We start from the raw sequence: 21192 nt of genomic DNA, 5'->3' as shown, positions 1-21192 counted from the left end.
CCTTCCATGCTTTCATTTCTCATCCTCTTTATGGCAGCACTGTGCCAGAGTCCTGCTTCAGCCACTGCTTTCAATAGATTTCCACCACACCATGGGTTTAGGTGCCCTGTAATAACCTCAGAGCTGTCAGTTTCTTATTTTCAAAGTATTTCATTACTCGGAAAGCCACACGTCTTCCCAGGTGCCTGCTCAGATGCTCTGTGTCAGGCAGGCATATTTTCTACTGAGCGCAGCCCATATCAGCCAGCAATCACAAGTTCTGGTCAACAACCTGTTCCTTCAGGAAAACTGAGCTTTTAAATCCCAACTTTGGAAGTGTGTCTCACTTGTTAAACAAAAACAGGATGAGGAAACACTTCCTGCAAGCTCTTTACATACTGTGTTAACTTTCCCCATGAAGACTAATGATCTCGAAATATATCTAGATGCATACTTTGTACATTCTTTATAAGCTCAACATTTCACCTTCTATTGAAACACTGATCTCTAAGTTAGATAACCCTTGCTGTGCCTCCCAAGAGGTCCATCTCGGTTCAATGACTGGCCAAGTCACCACACTGCCATCTTTTTCTGCCAGCTTCTCACAGTACCATCTGCTGGCAGGAATGAAGAGTGCACACTGTGCAGGTTCAGAACAATGCACATGGAGCACTCCCACTGCATGTGCATGTACATTCAGAAACTAAAATAAAGTTCATTGGTCTAATTTTAGGTCTTTGAGTCTTGGCAGCCTGAAGCCAAATAGATTCCCTTCTCTGTTATACATCTGTTTTCCATTTTCAGCAAGAGTCATGTATTGTTTGTCTCAACGTGTATTTCCCTTTCAGAACAGATCTCATGATGTTTTTGTTAATTTCTTGTGGTTGAAAAACTATCATGTGTGCCGCATTGTGCAATAATATCTATTGCTTTTCTGTTGAAAGAAACTGGAAAACTGGGCAACCTGATAACTGGAGTCATGGGCACGGGCCAGGAGAAGATTGTGCTGGGTTAATCTACGCTGGGCTCTGGAATGACTTCTACTGTGAAGACGTTAACAATTTCATTTGTGAAAAAGACATGGATAAAGGTAAGTGAGGCACGATTTGATTATTTCACTCTATATGTGGCAGGTCAAATTCAAGTACATTTCACACAGATAGAATCATAGAATCATTTGAGTTGGAAGGAACCCTTAAAGATTATCTGGTCCAACTCCCCTGCAATGAACAGGGACACCTACAGCTACATCAAGTTGCTCAGAGCCCTGTCCATCCTGACTTTTAATGTCCCCAGGGATGGGGCATCCACCACCTCTCTGGGCAACCTATTACAGTGCCTCACCACCCTTATGGTAAAAAACTTTTTCTTTATATCCAGTCTAAATCTAGGTAATGGGTAGGTAGTGAGGAGATGAGCCAGGCATAAGGTTGGTTCCAGTGGCAGTGCTAATAATGTACATGATGTGGATGCTGGATTGATCACTCTCTGGAAAAGCAGCCTTCAGACTGACTGCAGGCATCATGTGCTCTGCCTCTTGGCCACTTGGAAAACATGCCTAAAATTTCAGACATGGTTTGGCACATGTGCTTCAGACCCTGGCCACACTGCAAGTTTTTTTTATAAACTCAACGGCCAAGCAGGTGTGAAAACTGGCCTTTAGGCTGGTTCCGGGACCAGCCTTCAAAAAACAAACACTGTTCTGAGAGTTTATGCAACAGGAAGCACTTGGTGGCTGCTAAGAAGGCCTTAAAATTCAGACAAGAATGCTGCCAGGAGATGTCCCATTGGGCTGAGGAGCCAGGTCCCATGCCACAAGCAACTGCTCTGTTGCAAATAGTAGCCAGTGCAGTGGACAGCTTGTAAACGGCCTCATGGCTGAGCAGTCAGCCAGGCAGTTGCCATGGGGGCTCTCTTTCTAGATATACAGGCAGAGTGCAGAGTGGTTTGCATGGTTTCTTGGAATCCATCCCTGCCATTATGCAGCGAGGTGGTAATGGTGTTCAGGGCCTTGTTCCACCTAATTGTTAACACCTACGTACAACTGGTGTAACATTGCTTTGCTGAGAGTGCCCAGCTGCACCACTTGCAAACATGTAGGCTGAATTTTAGCAAAGGCAGATGGAAATGACAGCTAGAGCCAAAAGTACTTCCCATCCACAAAAACATCCCCCTACAGCAAAACCAAACAAAGTGCTGAACAAGTTTTGTGTGTGTCTAACACGGTTTGGGTGTCCAGAGTGAAGGACTATATGTAAGTAACAACACGATGTGTCCTCCTTTCCCTGCATACATTTGTTTTTTTAAAAAAGCCTAATGGTTTACAAATATTTATCCTCCAGGACTTATCGAATCTGAACATGAGTCCAGTTAGAATTTTAACATACCTTGATCTCAGTAAGTTTTCTTTTTAGAAATGTGTTTAATCTTCACAAGCTTTTTATGTGATGTTTTTCTGTTTGACTTTTTTCTCTCATATTGTAGGGCAAATATTTGGAGTGTAAAAGGCTGTGACTTTACAGATATCTACATGTTGTGAAAATTCACTTCAAGAAAAAGAAAATCCTAGGGGAGAGCAACACTGCCTACAACAACAATAACAACAACAAAAGAAAAGAAAGAAAGAAAAAAAAAATCAAAACCAAAAGCAAGCACTGAAAACTGGTTAAATTGCATAAAGAAATTCATCAGCAACTCTTCTTCAGCATCCGACTGTTTGAAGCCTTTCACCCCACAGCATCAGGAAATACCATTGGACTAATTCTGCTATAGATTTTTCTTCCCAACCAGTAACCACAGATATCAGCAACTTGTGCCTTCCAAAAAAAGACATTTTCTCAATCTGAGTAAGACTGTTGGTCAGTCATATATAAAAAAACATATAAAGCAACCGTGTAAACAGGATGTTTCATTTGCTAAAATCCCAAATGTAGGAAAATTATACAGATACACAAATATATAGATTTTATATAAATATATATATATAGTCCAACTCTTATCAATAATATGGAATATACTTTTAAGAGCTTTTAAAACTTTGTATTTTTGTACAAAATATTTGCTTTTTACAATTGTTCTCTTTTTTAGTGACTTTTTTTTACAAATATAGTGCAGAGGGGCCAAAGAAAACAATAAAGGTACTAATAATTCACTAAGGTTTGCTACCAGGCCTAGCTCAGCTGTAGAGAAATATTTTTCCAGTTAGAAATATTTGTACTTTCCCAGATGATTTGTTCTGGTTAAATAACTTTTAAAGCAAATTTTAGGTAGTGTTTTCCTTGTTTTGCGCAATCTAGTCTGCGTGTGTAACAATGAAGTTGACTAAGGACTAGACACTCACTGTAGCTCTGATCTCACCTGTGTTCCATCAGGGTACTCTGCCAAGACCGTGCTAATAAAAGTTTTTCCTTCCTTCCTTCCTTCTTCTGTGCTTTCCTGCCTGACTTCCAACCTTCTTCCATTGTTGAGGAAATGCCACAGAACTTGAAATGTTTTCATTCCTTCTCCCTGTTTGTGAGGAATCCTGCCCTAATAGGTGCTACCCGCATTGCCCCAAGGAGGGATTTTAAGAAAACAGAAACAGAAGAGCTGCACTTGCAGAAAAACGTTTCTTTTCAAGACAGATTTCAAAATTTGGTAATAAAAACATGCCGTACTCAGAAAGTCTGATCAACTTGCATTTCTCCAAAGTACTTTGTAAACTGATCTCTCTGTTTTCTTGGACTAGTACTTCTCTCCCAAACAAACTGGAAAATAAGCTACAAAACAGAAAGCAGTGTGGCTAAGTGAGATGATATCATCAACCAGACAGCTTCCTCCACATTCCCTTGAGCCATTGTCTAGGCAGCAGTGCTGCTTATCAGGAATTGAAACAATCAGGGACCTGTTGAAGCTCGTTAGCACAACCCCTGGTTTTGGTTCCCTGGTTTTTATGTTCTTCATATGGCCACATGGCATATCGAGGGAAGTTGTTTGGGCTTCTTCTGAAGAAGAGTTGTTTTTCCTTTGCTCCCTGACCTGCCATTTGCCTTGGCCGAACGTAGATAAGTTTGTTGAAACACTCCAGCTCTGCTGGAAGGAGACGTGGTTTTGTACTTCAGATTTTCAAATATTGCTCCTAAGAACATCCAATTAAAGACTGCCGCTTTCCTACGTCCCACACTCCCTCCGGTGTTTATTCTTTGTGGTGATGGTGGGGGGAAGAGATGCTTTAAGTATAACTTACTTAAAGAAAATACAGAAAACCTTGCATTTGGGAACCTGTCCTGTGGTGCGCAGTAGATGTGAGACAGGAGCGAAGAAAAACGTGTATATTTCTGTAAAATGAAAGGTCTGTGTATTGCAGCCACACAGACTGTGTGCCGCCATCTTGGAGGCTGTGCTTCTCTTGAGACACACTGCATTTCCAGGACTTTTGGCTTTTTCATCAGGTATCGAATACAGTGTGGTTCTACTATACACCCTGTCTTGTTGCACCTAGGAGTTGAGTGTAGATACATGCTGTAGTCTTTACATATATATTACACAATGTCTGTAGAGATGGTGTTAAGCTGCTATTTTCAGATGACAAGGTACAACACCATTATTTTGCAGAAACCATGGTGAATGAAGCCTTGCAGAGCCAGACTGAGTTAGAGAAGCACTGCTGTCTATCTGGCATATTTTGATATATTAAGCCTATTCTGAATGTCTACCCAGTTAAATGAAGCTCTTTGTGATTTTTAGTGACGTGATGATCCTGTATCAATACAAGAAGCTCACAAGAAACCTCTGTGTAAGCACCAGATACACTCTTTGGTCACTCTAATATCAGTTTTCCTTTAGCAATAGGGGTGATTTTACATTTCAAGTTCAGATAATCCAAGACTCATTCACTGCCCTCCATTCCCTCAACAGAGGTTTTCTGTGCAGTGATTATTAACAGCTACAGCTACATTTATGCCTGCATAAGGTTACAGATACAGCTGTTCATCAGCAAGAGCTGCTTAGCGTATTGTAATCTAGTGTAGCAGCTATGCCAAATCAAGCATGGAAATAACCACTGAACTAGGACACTTTAAAGATGTAACATTTTTATAAATGAAATACTTATTTCAAGGTGATTTTCAATGCTGGATTGTAATTCACGTTCTAATTAACCACCTTTAACTGGGAAGCAAAGTGTGCCTGGTCTAAACTCTCTGAAGCTGCCTGGAGATGGATGCTGCATTTGCATGCCTACTGTATTCAGTCATCCTTAAAATCTGGACTCAGTAGCCAGGCGGGCTGGGACAGTCAGTTATTCCAACCCATTATTCCTGCAAGAGGAAAATGGAGGTGTCAAATGGCCACAGAGAAGGAAATCACTGAGAGAACAGGGAGGGTGCTGGGACAGCTCTAAGACCTGTCATAGAAAGAAGAGACTGGCAAGGATGCAAACAGGACACTAGAATGGGCCAAGAAATTGTCAAGAAAGCCAGAGCTGCCACATGGGGTCTGGAAAACATCCCTGTTAAATCTGCTTTCTGTATGGTTTGAGTGACAGCACAGGTTGTATGGAAAATTCTAAGTGATTGGAAGTTATTTTGTCCCAGCTAGAGTTTTGGCTTTCCTTCCTGTGCACAAGTAGTATACCTTGGCATACTGAGTTTACATTTCCGTCACTCTTTTTTTCTTGGTTTATATCAAATTGAAGGCAAGTTCCTATCCCCTGGCAAGCACTCAGGGAGGGGAGAGGAAGGCAGAGAGGGTGCAGAGTCATTGTGATTTACATCAGTGCTGGATTTCTTAAATCCATGTCTGAGTCATGTAATTAATTTATTTTGAATCATCTTCACCTAATTAGAGTTTATAAATCTCTAACTTTCATCCTCTGTGATGTCTATAAATAATACTCGCAGTTGTTCCAATAAAGGAAGCACTAAGCAGAGATGTAGTTGTTTACTTGTGCATGTTTTTGTAACCAAGAGACATGTGGAGATCAGTGTCTACGAACAGCCAGAAACATTTGGAGACATTGAGAATAAAATTGATGAAAATTATTTTTACAAAAGCCTTTTCACTTACACCAACCTACTTCCAAGCATGGCTGTGGCTATCTTATCCCTTAATTGCAGTTCATCGCTCCTGCAATGAACTGAATGCTAGAAACTTTGTTTTAATGGCTGGAGCTGTGCAAGACAAAATAAAACTGATGGTAAAACATCTTGATGGAAGAATGCAAAGCACCTCAGACAAGCCTCTGCATGAATATTGCCTTGACCTTGGCCCATGGGACCATAGAATGGCTTGGGTTGGAAGGAGCAGTTTGTGTGCTACCATGCAGGAGCAGCTCACCCCAAATGTGATGGTAAGGGACAAGCAGAAGGACACAGCTGTCTTCACTGGCACTGCCTCCAGCCTGGGTCACTGAACAGCCCAGGTGGGAAGAGACCTCCTGAAGATCTCCAGATCCAGCCCTTTGGTGGGGAATGGAGGTCTAGGTGAGGTCATCTAGCTGCCTGTCCAACTGCGTCTTGAATACTTCTAGCGATGGGGACTCCACCACATCCCTGGGGAGGCTGTTCCAGTGACTGGTGGTTCTCACTGCAAGAAAATTCCTTCTTGTATCAAGAACAAACTTCTCCTGTTGCAACTCATACTCTCCATATAGTGCCTTTGAAAAAGAGGGCCACCATGCTCTTCATACTAAAAGTACATGATGGGGTCAGCCCTGAGCCTTCACAGAATCCTAGTTCTCCCATGGCCTGGGATGAGGAGGTAGCTATACAGTTTGCAGTGCATACTCATGTTCACTCAAAGTAATTTGGATATCTATAGGCAGAAAAGCAATGCACTTGATGGAAAACACCTTTGTTCTCTAAAAACCAGGCCTTCCTCAATCCAGAGTCTATTTATTCATTCACCATTTCCACCTCACTTTTTCCATGCTGTTTAATAATTTAAAAAAAAAAAAAAAAAAAAAAAAAAACTTGGCAAAAATATTTTTGAAAGTTCTCATGTGTTTCCTTTCTTCAGATGGAATATGTTTGGTTTTTTCTCTCCATCTGGCTCAGAGTTGAAAAAAACATTCTTTGATTTCTTTTTCAAAATAAACTCTGTGTAGTGCTCCAAAATTTGTGTAGAGTTTTTTTTTCTTTTTTTTCTTTTTAAATACTAGAACAATAGGTATCACCAGGCAAATAATGCTCTCCTTAGAGAATATTTTACATGTGGTTAGGATTTGCTTAGCCAAAGGGCTTCCCAGAGGTATGGAAGTATTGCCACCCCCACTTCGTGACTGAGGGAAAGAGGAGATTTTCAAGCATATGATTCATTTTGATGTCTCAGTTTGGGATGTCTATTTTCACATGTTAGGGAGGTGATTTATAGAGGTGATTTCCTCCAGTAATACTGACATTGGCATAGAGCACATTCACACACCTCAGTTTGAGAGGAAGGGGTTCTTTTCAGTGCTAAATTAGAGAGGTGTCTCCCCCACATCACCATGCACGTGGTGTGGATTTGGAAAGCAGACCTCAGTGTGATCACAGCAGAACAGCATCAGCCAGCAGAGAGCTGTCTTGCAGGAATAAGAGCTAACAAATGACCTTGAATTACCAGGAGACCCCTTGATCATGGGAAAGCAGGTTAAAGGGCTGCTGAGACTTCTGCAGCCCAGTATGAATAAGACACCCAGAAAATATGACAAGCTCTATTTTAAAACTAATCAGGGTTTTCTACCCCTTTAATATTTCCGGCTGCTCTTCAAAAACTCTATTAAGAACCTTCTTTTAATAACCAGTGTGAAAACAATTTTGTCCAGTTTAGACGAATTTGTTTCTGTAGCATTGTTGTCCCTTAGCTTAAATCGCTTCTCTCCAAGGACTGCCATGCAATTGTAGTGGTCAGTCTGGAGCCATTCATCCTGGATGCAGTGAGGAGTGGCTGGGAACAAACATCCCTCTGACCAACTGAGGAGCCCCTGTGACACAGTCTGGCGTTGGTTCCAGCCCCACAAGGGACTCTCTGAGAACACGCCATGCCTCTCACAGAATGGTCAAAGCTTTCATGCTCTTAGTACTGCTAGAGAGCAACAAAATTGGAATAGGGGATGGCTTTCTGCCAGAGTAGGGTAGGAGGTGCTTGGGCTTTTATGAGGCAGTGCCACATTTTATAAAGAAATCCATCTGCCAGTTTGAGTTTTGGCATGTTTATTCTGGTTCAATCATAGAATCACCAAGGTGGGAAAAGACCTCTAAGATCATCCAGTCCAACTTTCCACTTACCACCAGCATTTCCCACTTAACCATGTCCCCCGGTACAACATCTAAACATTTCTTGAACACCAACAGGGACAGTGACTCCAGCACCTCCCTGGGCAACCCATTCCAGAACTTGACCACTCTCTTGGAGAAGAAGTCTCCTAATGTCCAACTTGAATCCATCCAACCTGGCCTTGAACACCTCCAGGGATGGGGCATCCACAACCTCTCTGGGCAGCCCATTCCAGCACCTCGCTAGTAAAGAAGTTATCTTGCGATTTCTCTTGGTAAGATTTTCTGGACTATCTGTCTTGCTGAGGCACAAATCCAAAGCTCAGACATCCACAGGCTTCTGGGCAGTGGGGATTGCTTCCAAACTCCCCCAGTTGCAGCCGTGCTCTCGCCAGCCTTGCCAGAGGTCCTGCTGGTGGAAGCTGCACGTCTGAAATGTGACTTTGGAAGACGTCTGTTTGGGAATCTCTCTCATTCAGAAGTCTGGGCATATTGCAAAAATGACATTTCCATAATTCCAGCTCCATTATCCACATTCATATTAAACAGATGATGAATTATTTTTTTCTGAATGGTAGCAATGTATTTTTGTCCACTACTTTTCTAATGTCAGAATAAAAGTCTGGAGGTGGAAACTGGACAAAACATTGTTTGGCACCACAGTAATCCTACTGCAGAAAGCAAATAAAGTTCCTGGATTAATGCCTGTGAGAACAGCTTGAACTGACATTTCAACAGAAATGCTTCACAGAAGCAAACTTAGTGCAGATACAGCTGTATTACTGGTCAACCTTCTGAGGGGCACGGGCGGCCCTGCAGTGTTCTAAGGCTAAAGAGAGAAGAGCCGAAGACAGGGGCAGAGGAGAAAGCAAAAAGTACAGACAGAAAAGAGAAATAGGTAGAGAATGGCTGAGGAGTAAAATGAACTCTAATTTCTCATCGTGGTTTCTAGTAAGATCAACCACAGAAGAGCTCTCTTCTCAGAAATAATGTAAGAGGCCATTGTCATGGTTCTCATAACTCCCATTCTCGGCTGGGAAAAGAACACACGCTTGACTTGTGAGGGAAGCCTGCTGGAGCCTGCAGTCATGTCCAACTTTCCCAGCACAAACAAAAATTCCTGGTGGCTCCAAGTCTCCAGAGAGCTGGGTTGGGGGTTTTGGTTTGGTGGTTGGTTTTTTTTTTTTTTCCTGCACATCCTTTCCCTCCTACACAAGTTTGGAAACACAGAATACTTTCTAGTCTTCCAGCTGCATTAGAAGCACAGAGTTAGACTTTGGAAGAAAGATTAAAGCAAGAATATACAGCAGTCTCCAAGCAACAAAATAATGTGTGCGCTGGGAAATAGGTCCGCAACAGAATTTGGACTCAGAACTCCTATTTTAGTACTAAATTCTCATTGGTGTTTGCATGTGAGCAGGTGCACTTTATGAACAATCAAATAGGCGTCTTTAATAACAGCAATAAACAGCAGTAAAAATGTGCAGATGTTGAAAAAGAGGAATTAATGAAACAAAATTATTTGGTTTTGAAAAACAGATGATTGTTAAATTTGAAAATCAAGGACAGTTCAAGCAGAAATATGCAAGTGATTTTCATAGGTAGGAATGTTAAGGGTGGCATTTTTAAACAAGTGATCAGTCAGTGAGTAATCACCAGCTTTCCCCAATTTTTAATTTTAAGGGACAGAATGTAGAGCCCTCAGGAGTCTTTCAATAGTCACCAGGTGGTGATTTTGAGCAAAAAGCTGATTTGAAAGGCGATCAGACTTCTGCATCCCATTATTATCCAGCTTAGCTATATTAGGAGTGGAAAGGTGATCAAAAGTCCTGATTAGAATTTTTACTAACTAAAACTGACTCTCTGTATGTTGTGCAGTGTTAAATAAGGGAGAAAACACTTCAAACACAGTTTCACTCCAGTCTTACTGGGAGCACTTTATTTATTTAGCAGACATCACCACGAGGTATCCTGGTCTGCGTCCATCTCCTGGCATTTTACATACAAGAGAAGTCTAAAAATAAAATAAAGCAAGAAATAACACAGGCAGAACAGCTGTTGTTCTGTCCAGACAAAGCTCTGTATGAAAGCCATCATGATGGAGCAGACTCTGTAATTGAAAATCCATTTGCATTTTCAAGTCTGATTCCAACTGTAAATCTTGGGTTATATTTACAACAGATTAAAAGACTTTGGCCCTACTACACTTCTCCCTGGCAAGCGGAAAACCACCTGCACAGCATCAGTCATTGCTTCAACTCTGTAGGTACACATTTTTCAATGACAGGGTGGTATATTTTTCATTTCCCATCTCTTTCACAAGCAGTAAAATCATGTACACTGCATTTTCCTCAGCCTTGAGGTAGCTGGCATTCTCGCTAAGGAGACTGATGTGTGTTTTGATTTGCTCCTTTCCCTCAGTTTGAGGGACTATTGCACTATTTCCTTTGTAATCACACGAGCCAAGGTAAAAACACTGAACAAACATGTGGCTGAGAAACCACACAGAAAAGCCAGGAATACTGCTCATTTTTCAAGTACAGAGAGAGAGAAAAAGAGTGTACACTATGCAACAGGCTACATAAACCCTCCTGGAGCTGCCATGTCATTCAGTGCCACATCTACACAGTTCTTGAACGCTTCCAGTGACAGTGACTCCGTCCCCTCCCTGGGCAGCCCATTCCAATCTCTCATCACTAATACCCAATCCAAATCCCTGGTGCATCTTGAGGCCATTCCATCTCTTCCCATTACTGTTACCTGAGAGAAGAGGCCTATTCCCAAGATCAAGCTTCCTGAAGCCCAAGTAATCCTTATTTTGACAGTAAAGTTTGCGAAGTGCACAGCTCTTGCACCACAGCTATTGGGGGGAGCTCCCCCAGCACAGCTGACATTCGCCAGGCGTGCTTCCATGCTTGTGAGCACTGGGTCAACTGTTTCCCATTGCACATACAAGGCTCACCTCTGATTTTTGATGATAAGAAGAGGAATGAACCAATGAAGAATCTGAACTTATGCAAATAAAAATAAATAAATAAATAAAATCACAAAACTAGCAATACGTTAATTCTCTGATCACTAACCAATATTATGCAACAAATATAACTTACAGAAAATACATCATTTGTTGTTATTCATCATATCAGTGCCATCAAGGCCATAGTGGCACCGGAATGGAGCAGATGCATTGCTTTTGTTCAAAAGAAATAGCTGCCTGAGAAAATAGAGAAGGGACTTATTCAGACACTTACTCATATGTGCTTACTGGCTGCAGCTGCCAGTTCCAGCATGCAAAATCTCATTCTGTGCCACATATGCCACTGTGGTTTAACATCTCCAATATGCCAGGAAGGCCCAGGCCCGTGGTAATGGGACTCCACAGAGTGCCTGGCAAACAATGCAAACGCCACAGAGCACCACAGACAATCTGAGTCTGGCTTAGTTTGGTTCATATGAGAGCATAAGAGCACAAACAGTTTAACTTGTAGATCACGGGTGGTGTGCAGTCGAAAAGAAAAAAGATCAGCTGAAGGATTTGCAAATTGGTTTCTGATACAGCAATCAATACTGCAAGCCAAATTCCACTGTTTACATGCCAACCAAGCTTTGGAGAATAAACAAACAAACAAACAAATAAAGCATTTCAGGTTAATTCTTCTCACCTTTCAGAAAACCAGGTTAAAATTTCCCTGTTATTTTAAAAATTGTATAGCCAGACAATAGAGAATTTACCCAGAAGATGTCCGTTTCCTTGCTTTACAGAATCCTTTTAAAGACAGCCTCTAGAGTTCCTCTCCCTGGGAATGAACTAGATTGAGCCTCATTCTGTAATGCTATCATGGAAACTTTCCGTTATAGAAATCTGCCACAGAAATAGTCCATTTTCATTCCCAATTAACTGGAATTTTTTACTAAATTAAACAGCAGTTTGTTACTACTTGAGCCTTGGCAGAGATACATGCCAACCAATACAGTACCAATTTTCTGGATGAAAGCCCAATGTGGTAAATCATTTAAACCTGTGTTTGGCTTTAAACATATTTCTGGTCCTGTTGATCAGTGTCTAAACGACTCTTCAGTCCAGTTTCACTTTCTATTCACTTCAGATGCTGATGATATTTGCCAGCCAAAGAAAGGCTTTGCAAGTATTCCCACAAGAACATCTGCAAGTGGCCTTGAGAAAGTCATCTGAAAGAGACTAGAAATAAAAACACCCAGAAAATTCCACTAGTTCACCAGATATTTGTAATCAATTGACTCAAAAGATCTTTTGCTTCATTCACCAAATAGATAGTAGCTGACTAAAGAAATTAATTGCTTTTCCTTAAATAAGGCAATGAATGACAGTGAATGAAGAGCCAAAGCATGCAAACCAAAGTTTGAGCTATATTTAGTCAATTCAGGGTCTAACAGATAGCTGTGAATCTTCGGGTGAAAGGTTTGATAAGTTATTACTGTTTCCTTGAGCACCTCAGAAAAGTCACCTGCATGTGAAATTTAAGTAGATAAATTATATATAATGGGAAAATATGGGATTGATAGAAAGCTTGAGTCAGATTTTAGTATTTGTCACGTGGATATTTTACCTTTGAGTTAGATACTACATTGTTATCTGAGCATCACTGTCGCTGAGACGCATTTCATTACTAGTCCTACTTTAAAGAAATCAGATAAACAAATTTTTCACTTTTTTTCAGGGGAATTACTCACATTTGTCAGTTCTTTCTTTACATAACAGTTTCCCCATTTTCTTCTACTGTCTGCTGTGAAGTGAGAAAAAAACAACTTGAACCCAAGGAAAAAATATGTCACAAAGTCATTTAAATTAGCAGTGAGAATCAAGAGCACGCAAAGAAATTGAAATTACTTGCACTACTTTTGTGTGTTTTCCCCTTTGCCCACCCTTCCCCCACTTTTGTACATTTTAACTTCCTCATCTCTCAGGACCAAAGGGAGTTCTTTCTGGCACTAGCAAATGCTTCCCTCCAGCTGCTTACTCAGCTCCGAGCAGCAGTGAAGCACAGAATTTTCCAGGAATGTTTCCTTGAAGCTACCTGCATAGTTCAAATGGTGCTTAAATGTTTGCTAGTTTGAGAGCTTCGGGCTCTTACCTAGGGATTTTCACTTTCCAGCCTCCTCAGCATGTTTCCAAGTTAAGCAAAAAACCTAGCAGACTTCATTCAGTTGACAGCGAGCTAGCAAAACCTTGCTTCTGAATAGCTTTTAGGAATCTGCTAGTATGGCACAAGCTCAAACAACAGGTATAAAATCCAAAACTGTAGCTCAGTGACTCAGAGCATCACCACTGTGGGTCGCACCACTGCAGTAATACTTGATCTTTTAGGCCTGTCACATCTCCTCACATCTAAACATTTCACCTTGCTGAAGGTAAGAAAACTGTGTGAGAATGCAAACACTGCGGGCCTGTGTGAAAGACTAAGTAGCCTGAGGTTTGCTACCATTTTTGGTGTTTAAGGATGGTGGGTTTCCATGAGCTTTCTCCAGTGCTGTGTGATGAGTAAGGCTGCCTGGAAAAAGACTTTGCAAGCAATTTAAGGTTACTGACAAAAAATGTAAACGCTGTCCTGATTCTAAGTTTGTTCAGATACTCTTTGATCGAACAGGCAATACTCCCAAATGCTCTCCAGGCCTCTGTAGGTTCTTTAGTAGCTGGTAAGATAGTTACATTCAGGCAATGCAAACTGACATTTCATGTAGAGGCATATTGATGTTGCAGGGGTTTTTAAGTGATTGGATTCTCTAACGCAATAAGAGTGACTTTCAATGAATCCACATATGCTCAGCTTTCATGTTTTGAAAGGCAGCCAAAGCGGCATTCCTTCAGGCTTTAAGTTGATATAAATAAAGTGTAACAGAGAGCCCCGACAGCACAGTTTATCAACCATACATCCCATATTAGAATTTACACATGGCTGGATTTTTCACTTCGTCTTCAACTGTCTCTTGAAGAATGTCATCAGCTGCCATAAGCTGGTGGTTTCCAGCTATGAGCGTGAGATAAGACCTCCACACACAGACATTCTAGAATGACATTTGGACAGCAGCAGGCTGAGGTGATGTGCTGCTCCACAGAGTGCAAGGTACTTCACAAACTTCAGTTTCAGCATGGAGACTTTATGGTCATTGCAATACAAAAGAGAAAAATATGGTAGAAAGGGACATTGTAGTGTAGGGAGCCATTAGATGTAACACACATAGTTTGATCACTTCCTTTCTCGTCCTCCCTGTGGAGTTTTTTTGTGTATATTAATAAAATTGTTTGCTATAGACCTTACTTATTTTAACATATTGATCCAAATCTCATTACAGGTTTTTAATATCATGGGTTTTTTTCCATTCATTCTTCTCTTCATTCTTCACGGGGGTAAGTCATCACATATGAGCAGTACATTGTGATGGTGCAGAATTCAAGAAAGAGTATCCCTTCTCAATGATAGAGGGAAGAGATTAATTGTCCCTTTCTGCTCTACATTGGTGTAGTCTCACATCGAGTATTATGTGCAGCTTTGGACACAATATAAGGAGGGCATAAAACTATGAGAGAGGATTAAAGGAAGTGAAGAGGGTGAAGGGTGTGGGGGGAAAACTGTATGAGGAGCAGCTGAGGTCCTCAGGTTTGTTTGGCCTAGAGCAGAGGAGGCTGGGGGAGGCCTCATGATGTCCTACAGATCCCCCTCCTACAGGGAGGGGATTGGAAGGATAGCGCTGAGCTCTGCTCTGTGTGACAGCAACAGGGCCCAAGGGAACAGCGTGGAGCTGTGTCAAAGGAGGACAGCTGGGGCTTAGGGACAGGTGCTGCACCACAGGTAGGTGGGCATGGAATGGGTGCTCAGGACAGTGGGCATGGCCCCAAGTGCTGGAGTTCAAGGAGCATTTGACTATGCTCTCAGACATAGGGTCTGGATATTTGAGTGGTCCTGTGTGGAATCAGGAGTTGGACTTGATGATCCTTGTGGGTCCCCCCCAATTCAGGGTATTCTGTTTCTATGATTCTTTTAGAATGTGTCCTTTGCTGAAGCACAAGAGAGAAGCAGTAGCTTACGGAGAGCAACAGCTTCTGATGTCAAGACTTTTCCCAGATAGTTTGCCTTGGTTTGGGGAGGTTTTTGGATGAAATCCTGTCCCAAAGCCTGAGAAAATCTTTTTCACAGTGCATTTCTGTAGTTTGAACTACAGTAGCTGATTCCTTATTTTTCTCCTGCTTATGCATGTGAGAGGTTATTTGGACAGGACTGAACTCTGATTAAGGACCACTTCATTAACAGGCTCCCAACAGACACAGTTGATTCAGGCTCCCAGCAGACAGTTATTGGGCTACCAAAGGACAAACATTTGCAGTGCAGGATGGTGGATTTCTTCTACTTCTGCTTTGTAATAAGATCAGTTCTCATTGCCCTTTAGCTTCTCTTCTATTCCTCCAAGTGTTTCTTTCCCCTTTCCTTACCTGGGCCAAGCTCTTCCTCCAGACCTTCAAGACTCTGACTCTGCCTCCTTATGTCTTAACTCCCACTCTTTTCCTCAGTAACTGTCTGGGATTCTCACTTTCCCATCTTCTTCCATCTTCACTCAAAGCCCGTATTGCTGAGCTTTGTTATCCCTCTAAAAATTCATTCTCAAAGTAAAGTCCATTTGCAAAATCTTACAATCAGTGTTAGCTGCTTGTCTCTCTCACATTTTGTTTTGTTTTTAATGTTCGTGTTTGAACTAGACTTCCAGCTCTTGGGGGGCAGAGCTGGATTTTAACCAAATATTGACAAGAACACTAAAAAAGAGAATGACAAGGAGAAAGAAAAGAGTTTTAGTAGTGCAGTCTGCAGGAACCGAATCTGCAAATATCGTATCATTATGTTTCATGCATATATATTATGTTTCATGCATAATCATGAAACAATGTGGTATTTCAAATTCATACCAACAACAAATGTACAAGAAGTAACCTCAGGCACTTGTGGTATAGAAACAGAGTTAAATGGTCCAGAAGGTGCCTTCCAGCATTCTTTTATAACAATGGCTGAAATTATGAAGCACTTGTGATGAAAATTAAAGAGGGCCATATCAGAACATGCTAAAAAATGAGAAGTATTTCACAAGGAAATCCTAGCTAAAACTGTCACACGAATCCAGGTTTTCTGCTTAGCTCACAGTAGTTTTATTAGGTTATAATCCAAAAGATAATACTGACTGAGGGAAGGAGATGTTGATACCATGATTACTGTGAATAGCAGCCAGATGTGTGACACTGTGCTTCTGAAAAAGGCCAGATTTCTGCAGTAAGGGAGTACTACAGAAATATAAAGCTTGGTAAATTATTTTGGCAATGAAAATGACACGTTCTCTGCATAGAGATATAACAAGCAATATATTGTAACACTTTCATAAAGTGAGACTTGGGACACACAACAATGATAAGTGAACCAAATTCAAAGGATATTTTTAAAGATAGCAAACAATACTATTTGAAAACATTTCATGGATTTTTATTTCTTCGAAACAGTAACATTTATGTAAAAGTATGTTAATAATTATGATAATGACAATAATAAGATAATAAAGTTCTAGAAACATGACCCCCACAAAAAAATATTCTTTTTTCTTTTTCCTACCTTACCAGGCAGAGCCAATAACAAACAAGAGACTTTCCATTCTGGGTTTTTTTGCAACTATCTAGCTACAGTAAGTTGTCTGGTCATCACCCTCAGATAGATTAGCACAGTTTAATTGGGTCAGTGTCGATGTAGATGATGGACTCCAGTTTGGACAGAATCCACCCACAAGCATCTTTAGCGTGCTTCAAGAACACCTCTCCATGCTCTCAGCTTCTATTGACCCTGGTCTTGATCATTAATAGGCTGGACTTCTTTCCATTTGGGATCATATTCCATCTGCATCCAGCAACAGTATTCTAGGACAACTGTTCTAGCAAGCCCCATGCCCCAAATGAAAGACAAGTGTAGAAAATCAGCCATTTTCAGTAAAACAGAGATGTGTCTGTGGACCAGACTTCTAGTTAAGTCCAAGTAAATTAAGCCTTTCTAGGTACAGTAAAAAATTATTTGAACAATGCCATGAAAATTTATTGGTGAAGTATTTCTGCTGCAATGAGCACGATAGAATGGGATCATATGGAACATATTCCCCAGCTATTTACCCAAGAAACTGAGTAGAACAACAGAAAGTATTAAATGCAGCAGAATATTATAATAAGATTTAACAAATATAAAAGTTGTATGTATGCTCTGGATAAAACTGTTGCATGCTAATAAAAGGTAGAATTCACTGCTAAACTCTTTTTTAACAGGTAACTTAAATTTTCCGGAGGGGCTCTTTTTTGTGTCAGTCTAGTCTGTGAGTCATCAGTCCATGCACTTTTAGTTGTATCTCACAGTCTGTAGCATGCTTAAGTGGCTGGACAGGATGCCACATAAAAATTAAGTACTCTGCCTTGTGCAACATCCCATGACTGGTTCAGAAATACTAAGTAAGCTACTTGACCTAGGCTAATAAGGCAATTTACCCACTTTTCAGTCCAGTCCTTCTATACTGAATATTGTGTGCTATTGTCCAGGGAAGGAAAAGCATTGAATAGACGAGCTCTTTGAGCACAAGGGAGGGCAATGAAGGAAGCAAAGCACCCAACACTAGTGTCGTCAGAGAAAGAGGCTTCAGAGGCTCTGTTCCACAGAAATGTTAGAAGAAGTTAAAATGAAAACTCAGCTTGGTCTTGGGAAGGATTTTATCCATAAAGATAGCATCTGGTTTAGGTGAACCTTTTTGTAATTCAAACTACACACCCTACTGACATAAGGTAATATGATCTCTGTTGCATCAATTGCCCTCAGAGCACAGCAATGTTCCAATGTACTAGTTTTGTTAATTGCTTTCATCCATCTGGACTTTCAGCTGGCTATAGATTTTAATTCTGAGCTGAAAACTGGTCTAGCTTTCACTAGCTTTAAAGAAAGCAATATTAACTGTTTTCTTCCCCTCTTACTTTCTTCCCTAGCGTGTACTAGAAAACAGACTGATCAATGCTGTAGTTTTCTAACAAATTGTTTGTCAATGTAGGATACTGGCTTCCCTTCACATTTTCATTTGTTACCACACTCCACTGAGTTTCTGATCTCTAAAGCACAGAAATTTTTTCAGACAGTCCAGTTTATTGTTTGGCATCCCATGCCAACCTCACGAAGTCCAAGGCCAAGTGCAAGGTCCTACACCTTGGTTGGGGCAACTGCAAGCATAAATACAGGCTAGGTGGAGAATGGCTTGAGAGAAGCCCTGTGAAGAAGGATTTGGGAGTGTCAGTTGATGAAAGATTCAGTGTGAGCTGGCAATTGCAGCACTTGCAGCCCAGAAGGCCAGCTGTATCCTGGGCTGCATTGAGAAGCATGACCAGCAGGTTGAGGGAGGTAATTCTACTCCTCTACTCTGCTCTCGTGAAACCCCCCATGGAGTACTTCATCCGACACGAGAAGGACATCAAGATGTTGGAGTGGGTCCAGAGGAGGGCCACAAAGACAATGAGAGAGCTGGAGAACCTCCCCTAGGAGGACAGGCTGAGAAAGCCAGGGCTGAAGGGGGCCTACAGGAAAGCTGGAGAGGATTATAAGGGCAGGTAGCAACATGACAAGGATAAATGGTTTTAAACTGGAAGAGGATAGCTTTAGAGTAAACATTAGGAAGAAATTCTTTACTGTGAGAGTGATGAGACACTGGAACAGGTTGCCCAGTGAGGTTGTGGATACCCCCTCCCTGGAAGCATTCAAGGCCAGGCTGGATGGGGCCTCTGAGCAACCTGGTCTAGAGGGAGGTGTCCCTCCTATAGCAGAGGGGTTGGAACCAGATGAACTTAGAGGTCCCTCCCAACACAAACCATTCTATGATTCTATGATCCATGCATAAATACCTGAAGATGGATTATAGCCTGTTGTCCAGTTTGCACTATGGCAAAGACAAGAGGCAAGCAGAAACATTATGTTGCTAGCTTTGCTGTGGGAGGAGTAGTTTCTGTCAGGGGTGCACAACAACTGCTGGGGAGCTAACACCTTCAATCACTGCAACTAGCTCACTGGATACACTTGTGAATATACCAACACTGGTAGTAACAGTTCAGCACTGATGCCAAGATTAATAGGAAAATGACAAACAGCACCCTAAACAGAGGAAAAGCAGAGGCTATTTAGTCATAACAGTAATGTTTTCTCTTCTTGTTAATCTGTTATATCCCAGGAAAACTAAAAAAATAAAAAATAAAAAGTTTTCTTCTATGTTGCACTCACTAAGAAGTTGTATTGCATTGCTTTTCAGCATGCTGTTCTGTTCACATACAACATCAATCCTGGCCTAAGGAATATCTGTATTCTGAAAAAGACTTTATTTACATTGGCTGTATCTCCTTAGGACATTTCTAATTGGCTTTTTACTATCTTTGTAAAAGTGTAAATGCTTTGTTTTATCCTCTTTGGAGAGCTCTGCTCTGTTCTTCTTTCATACAGTTTTGGAGAGGGATGACAACGCTAGAATAATTTCAGTTTCTTCAGTGCAGTGCTTTATTCATCTGATAATATGCTTTATCAAAATAAGAGATGAGAAATAGTGAAAAGACCTCGTAGAGAGCTGAACAAACTTTCTTTCACGCCTGAATGTGATTTTCAGTATGCCTCACGGTGTACGACTCGTTCAAAATGATAACTCATGCCTCACAGCACACGCTGCCTGGGTCAACACTTCCCTCTGCCGGCAGGAACACTCAACAGCACACAGAAAAACAGGCCTTCGCTGTTCCTCCGGCGTTTGTACTCGGCACCAGTGAATTCGAGTATGGAGCAGAGTTTTAGCCCCTCACTACAAGAAAGACATCGAGGGCCTGGAGCGTGTCCAGAGAAAGACACAAAGCTGTGAGGGGTCTGGAGCACAAGTCTTATGAGGAGTGGTGGAGGGAGCTGGAGTAGTTCAGTCTGGAGGAAAATCAGGAGAGACCTTATCATGACCTGAAAGGAGGTTGTGGCGAGATGGGAGTCAGCATCTTCTCAAAGGTAAGAGCAATAGGACGAGAGGGAATGGCCTCAAGTTGTGTCAGGGCAGGTTCAGGTTGGATATTAGGAGAAATTTCTTCTCAGAAAGAGCGGTGCTGAGGTGGCACAGGCTGCCCAGGGAGGTGTTGCACTGTCCCTGGAGGTACTCCAGAACCGTGTGGATGTGGCACTGAGGGACGTGGGCACTGGGCTTGATGAGGATGGGCTGATGGACGGACTAGGTGACGTTAGAATTATTTTCCGACCTTAATGATGCTATGATTTTTAACATTTGCTTTTTATAATAATAGCAAATGTAACTAACTGTAATGAATAAAATACTGTAATTATTTGCCTTTTCTGATTGCAGTGGGATTACGGATGGATGTTTTTCTTCCCTATGCTACAGGAATTGGGCAGCACCAGGCAATACAGCACATAAAAACGGTACATGTAGTAAGGAGGGAGAGCTGTGAGGAGCAGAAACGAAAAATTCAGCAAGTTCGGTATGAAAACTGGACAAAAACAAACAAAAAGGATGAATTCGCGTAACCCAGCTGGCACCAAGGCTCCCGCTCAGAACGCGGTCACGGGACACGTTCGTTCGTACATAGCAACGGCAGCCCTAGCGTGACGGGGCGGCGCGCAGCTCGCCATGGCCCGGCACCGCTCGCCTCAGCGCTCAGCCCGGGGCTCCCGCCCCGCCTGCCCTCAAAGAGCCACGCATGCGCGCAGCCAAGAGCGACGCGCCTGCCCCGCCCGGCCCCGACGGCCCTCGGAGCCGCGGCGACAGCGGCCCTCGCGCAGACCCTCAGCCGCGTGGTGCTCTAGCGGCGCCCGGAGGGAGGCGCCCTCCTGCGGCGGCACCCCTCCCGCCGCCCGTCCGCGGAGGCGGGAAGGGAAAGGCGCGCCTGGCGGTCGGGACGGCGCTATGGCGTCATCAG

At 42.1% G+C, this 21192-nt stretch overlaps 1 protein-coding gene across 1 annotated transcript in view; it reads left to right on the top strand.

Moving 5' to 3' along the window:
- Window positions 1-5887, top strand: part of COLEC12 (collectin subfamily member 12) — a 93056-nt gene extending 87169 nt beyond the window's left edge. The window contains exons 9-10 of the mRNA XM_042808841.1: window positions 924-1069; window positions 2464-5887. Of these exons, the coding sequence (XP_042664775.1) occupies window positions 924-1069; window positions 2464-2483 (166 nt within the window). The 3' untranslated portion in view covers window positions 2484-5887. The remainder of the gene's footprint in view (window positions 1-923; window positions 1070-2463) is intronic.
- The last annotated feature ends 15305 nt before the right edge of the window (window positions 5888-21192 follow it).

This window comes from Centrocercus urophasianus, unplaced genomic scaffold (genome assembly GCF_019232065.1).
Source record: "Centrocercus urophasianus isolate 14NV4802_14NV808 unplaced genomic scaffold, USGS_Curo_1.0 seq_11, whole genome shotgun sequence".
Lineage (NCBI taxonomy): Eukaryota > Metazoa > Chordata > Aves > Galliformes > Phasianidae > Centrocercus > Centrocercus urophasianus.
The sequence above is the reverse complement of the archived record's forward strand: the minus strand, read 5'-3'. Positions and strand labels throughout refer to the sequence as shown.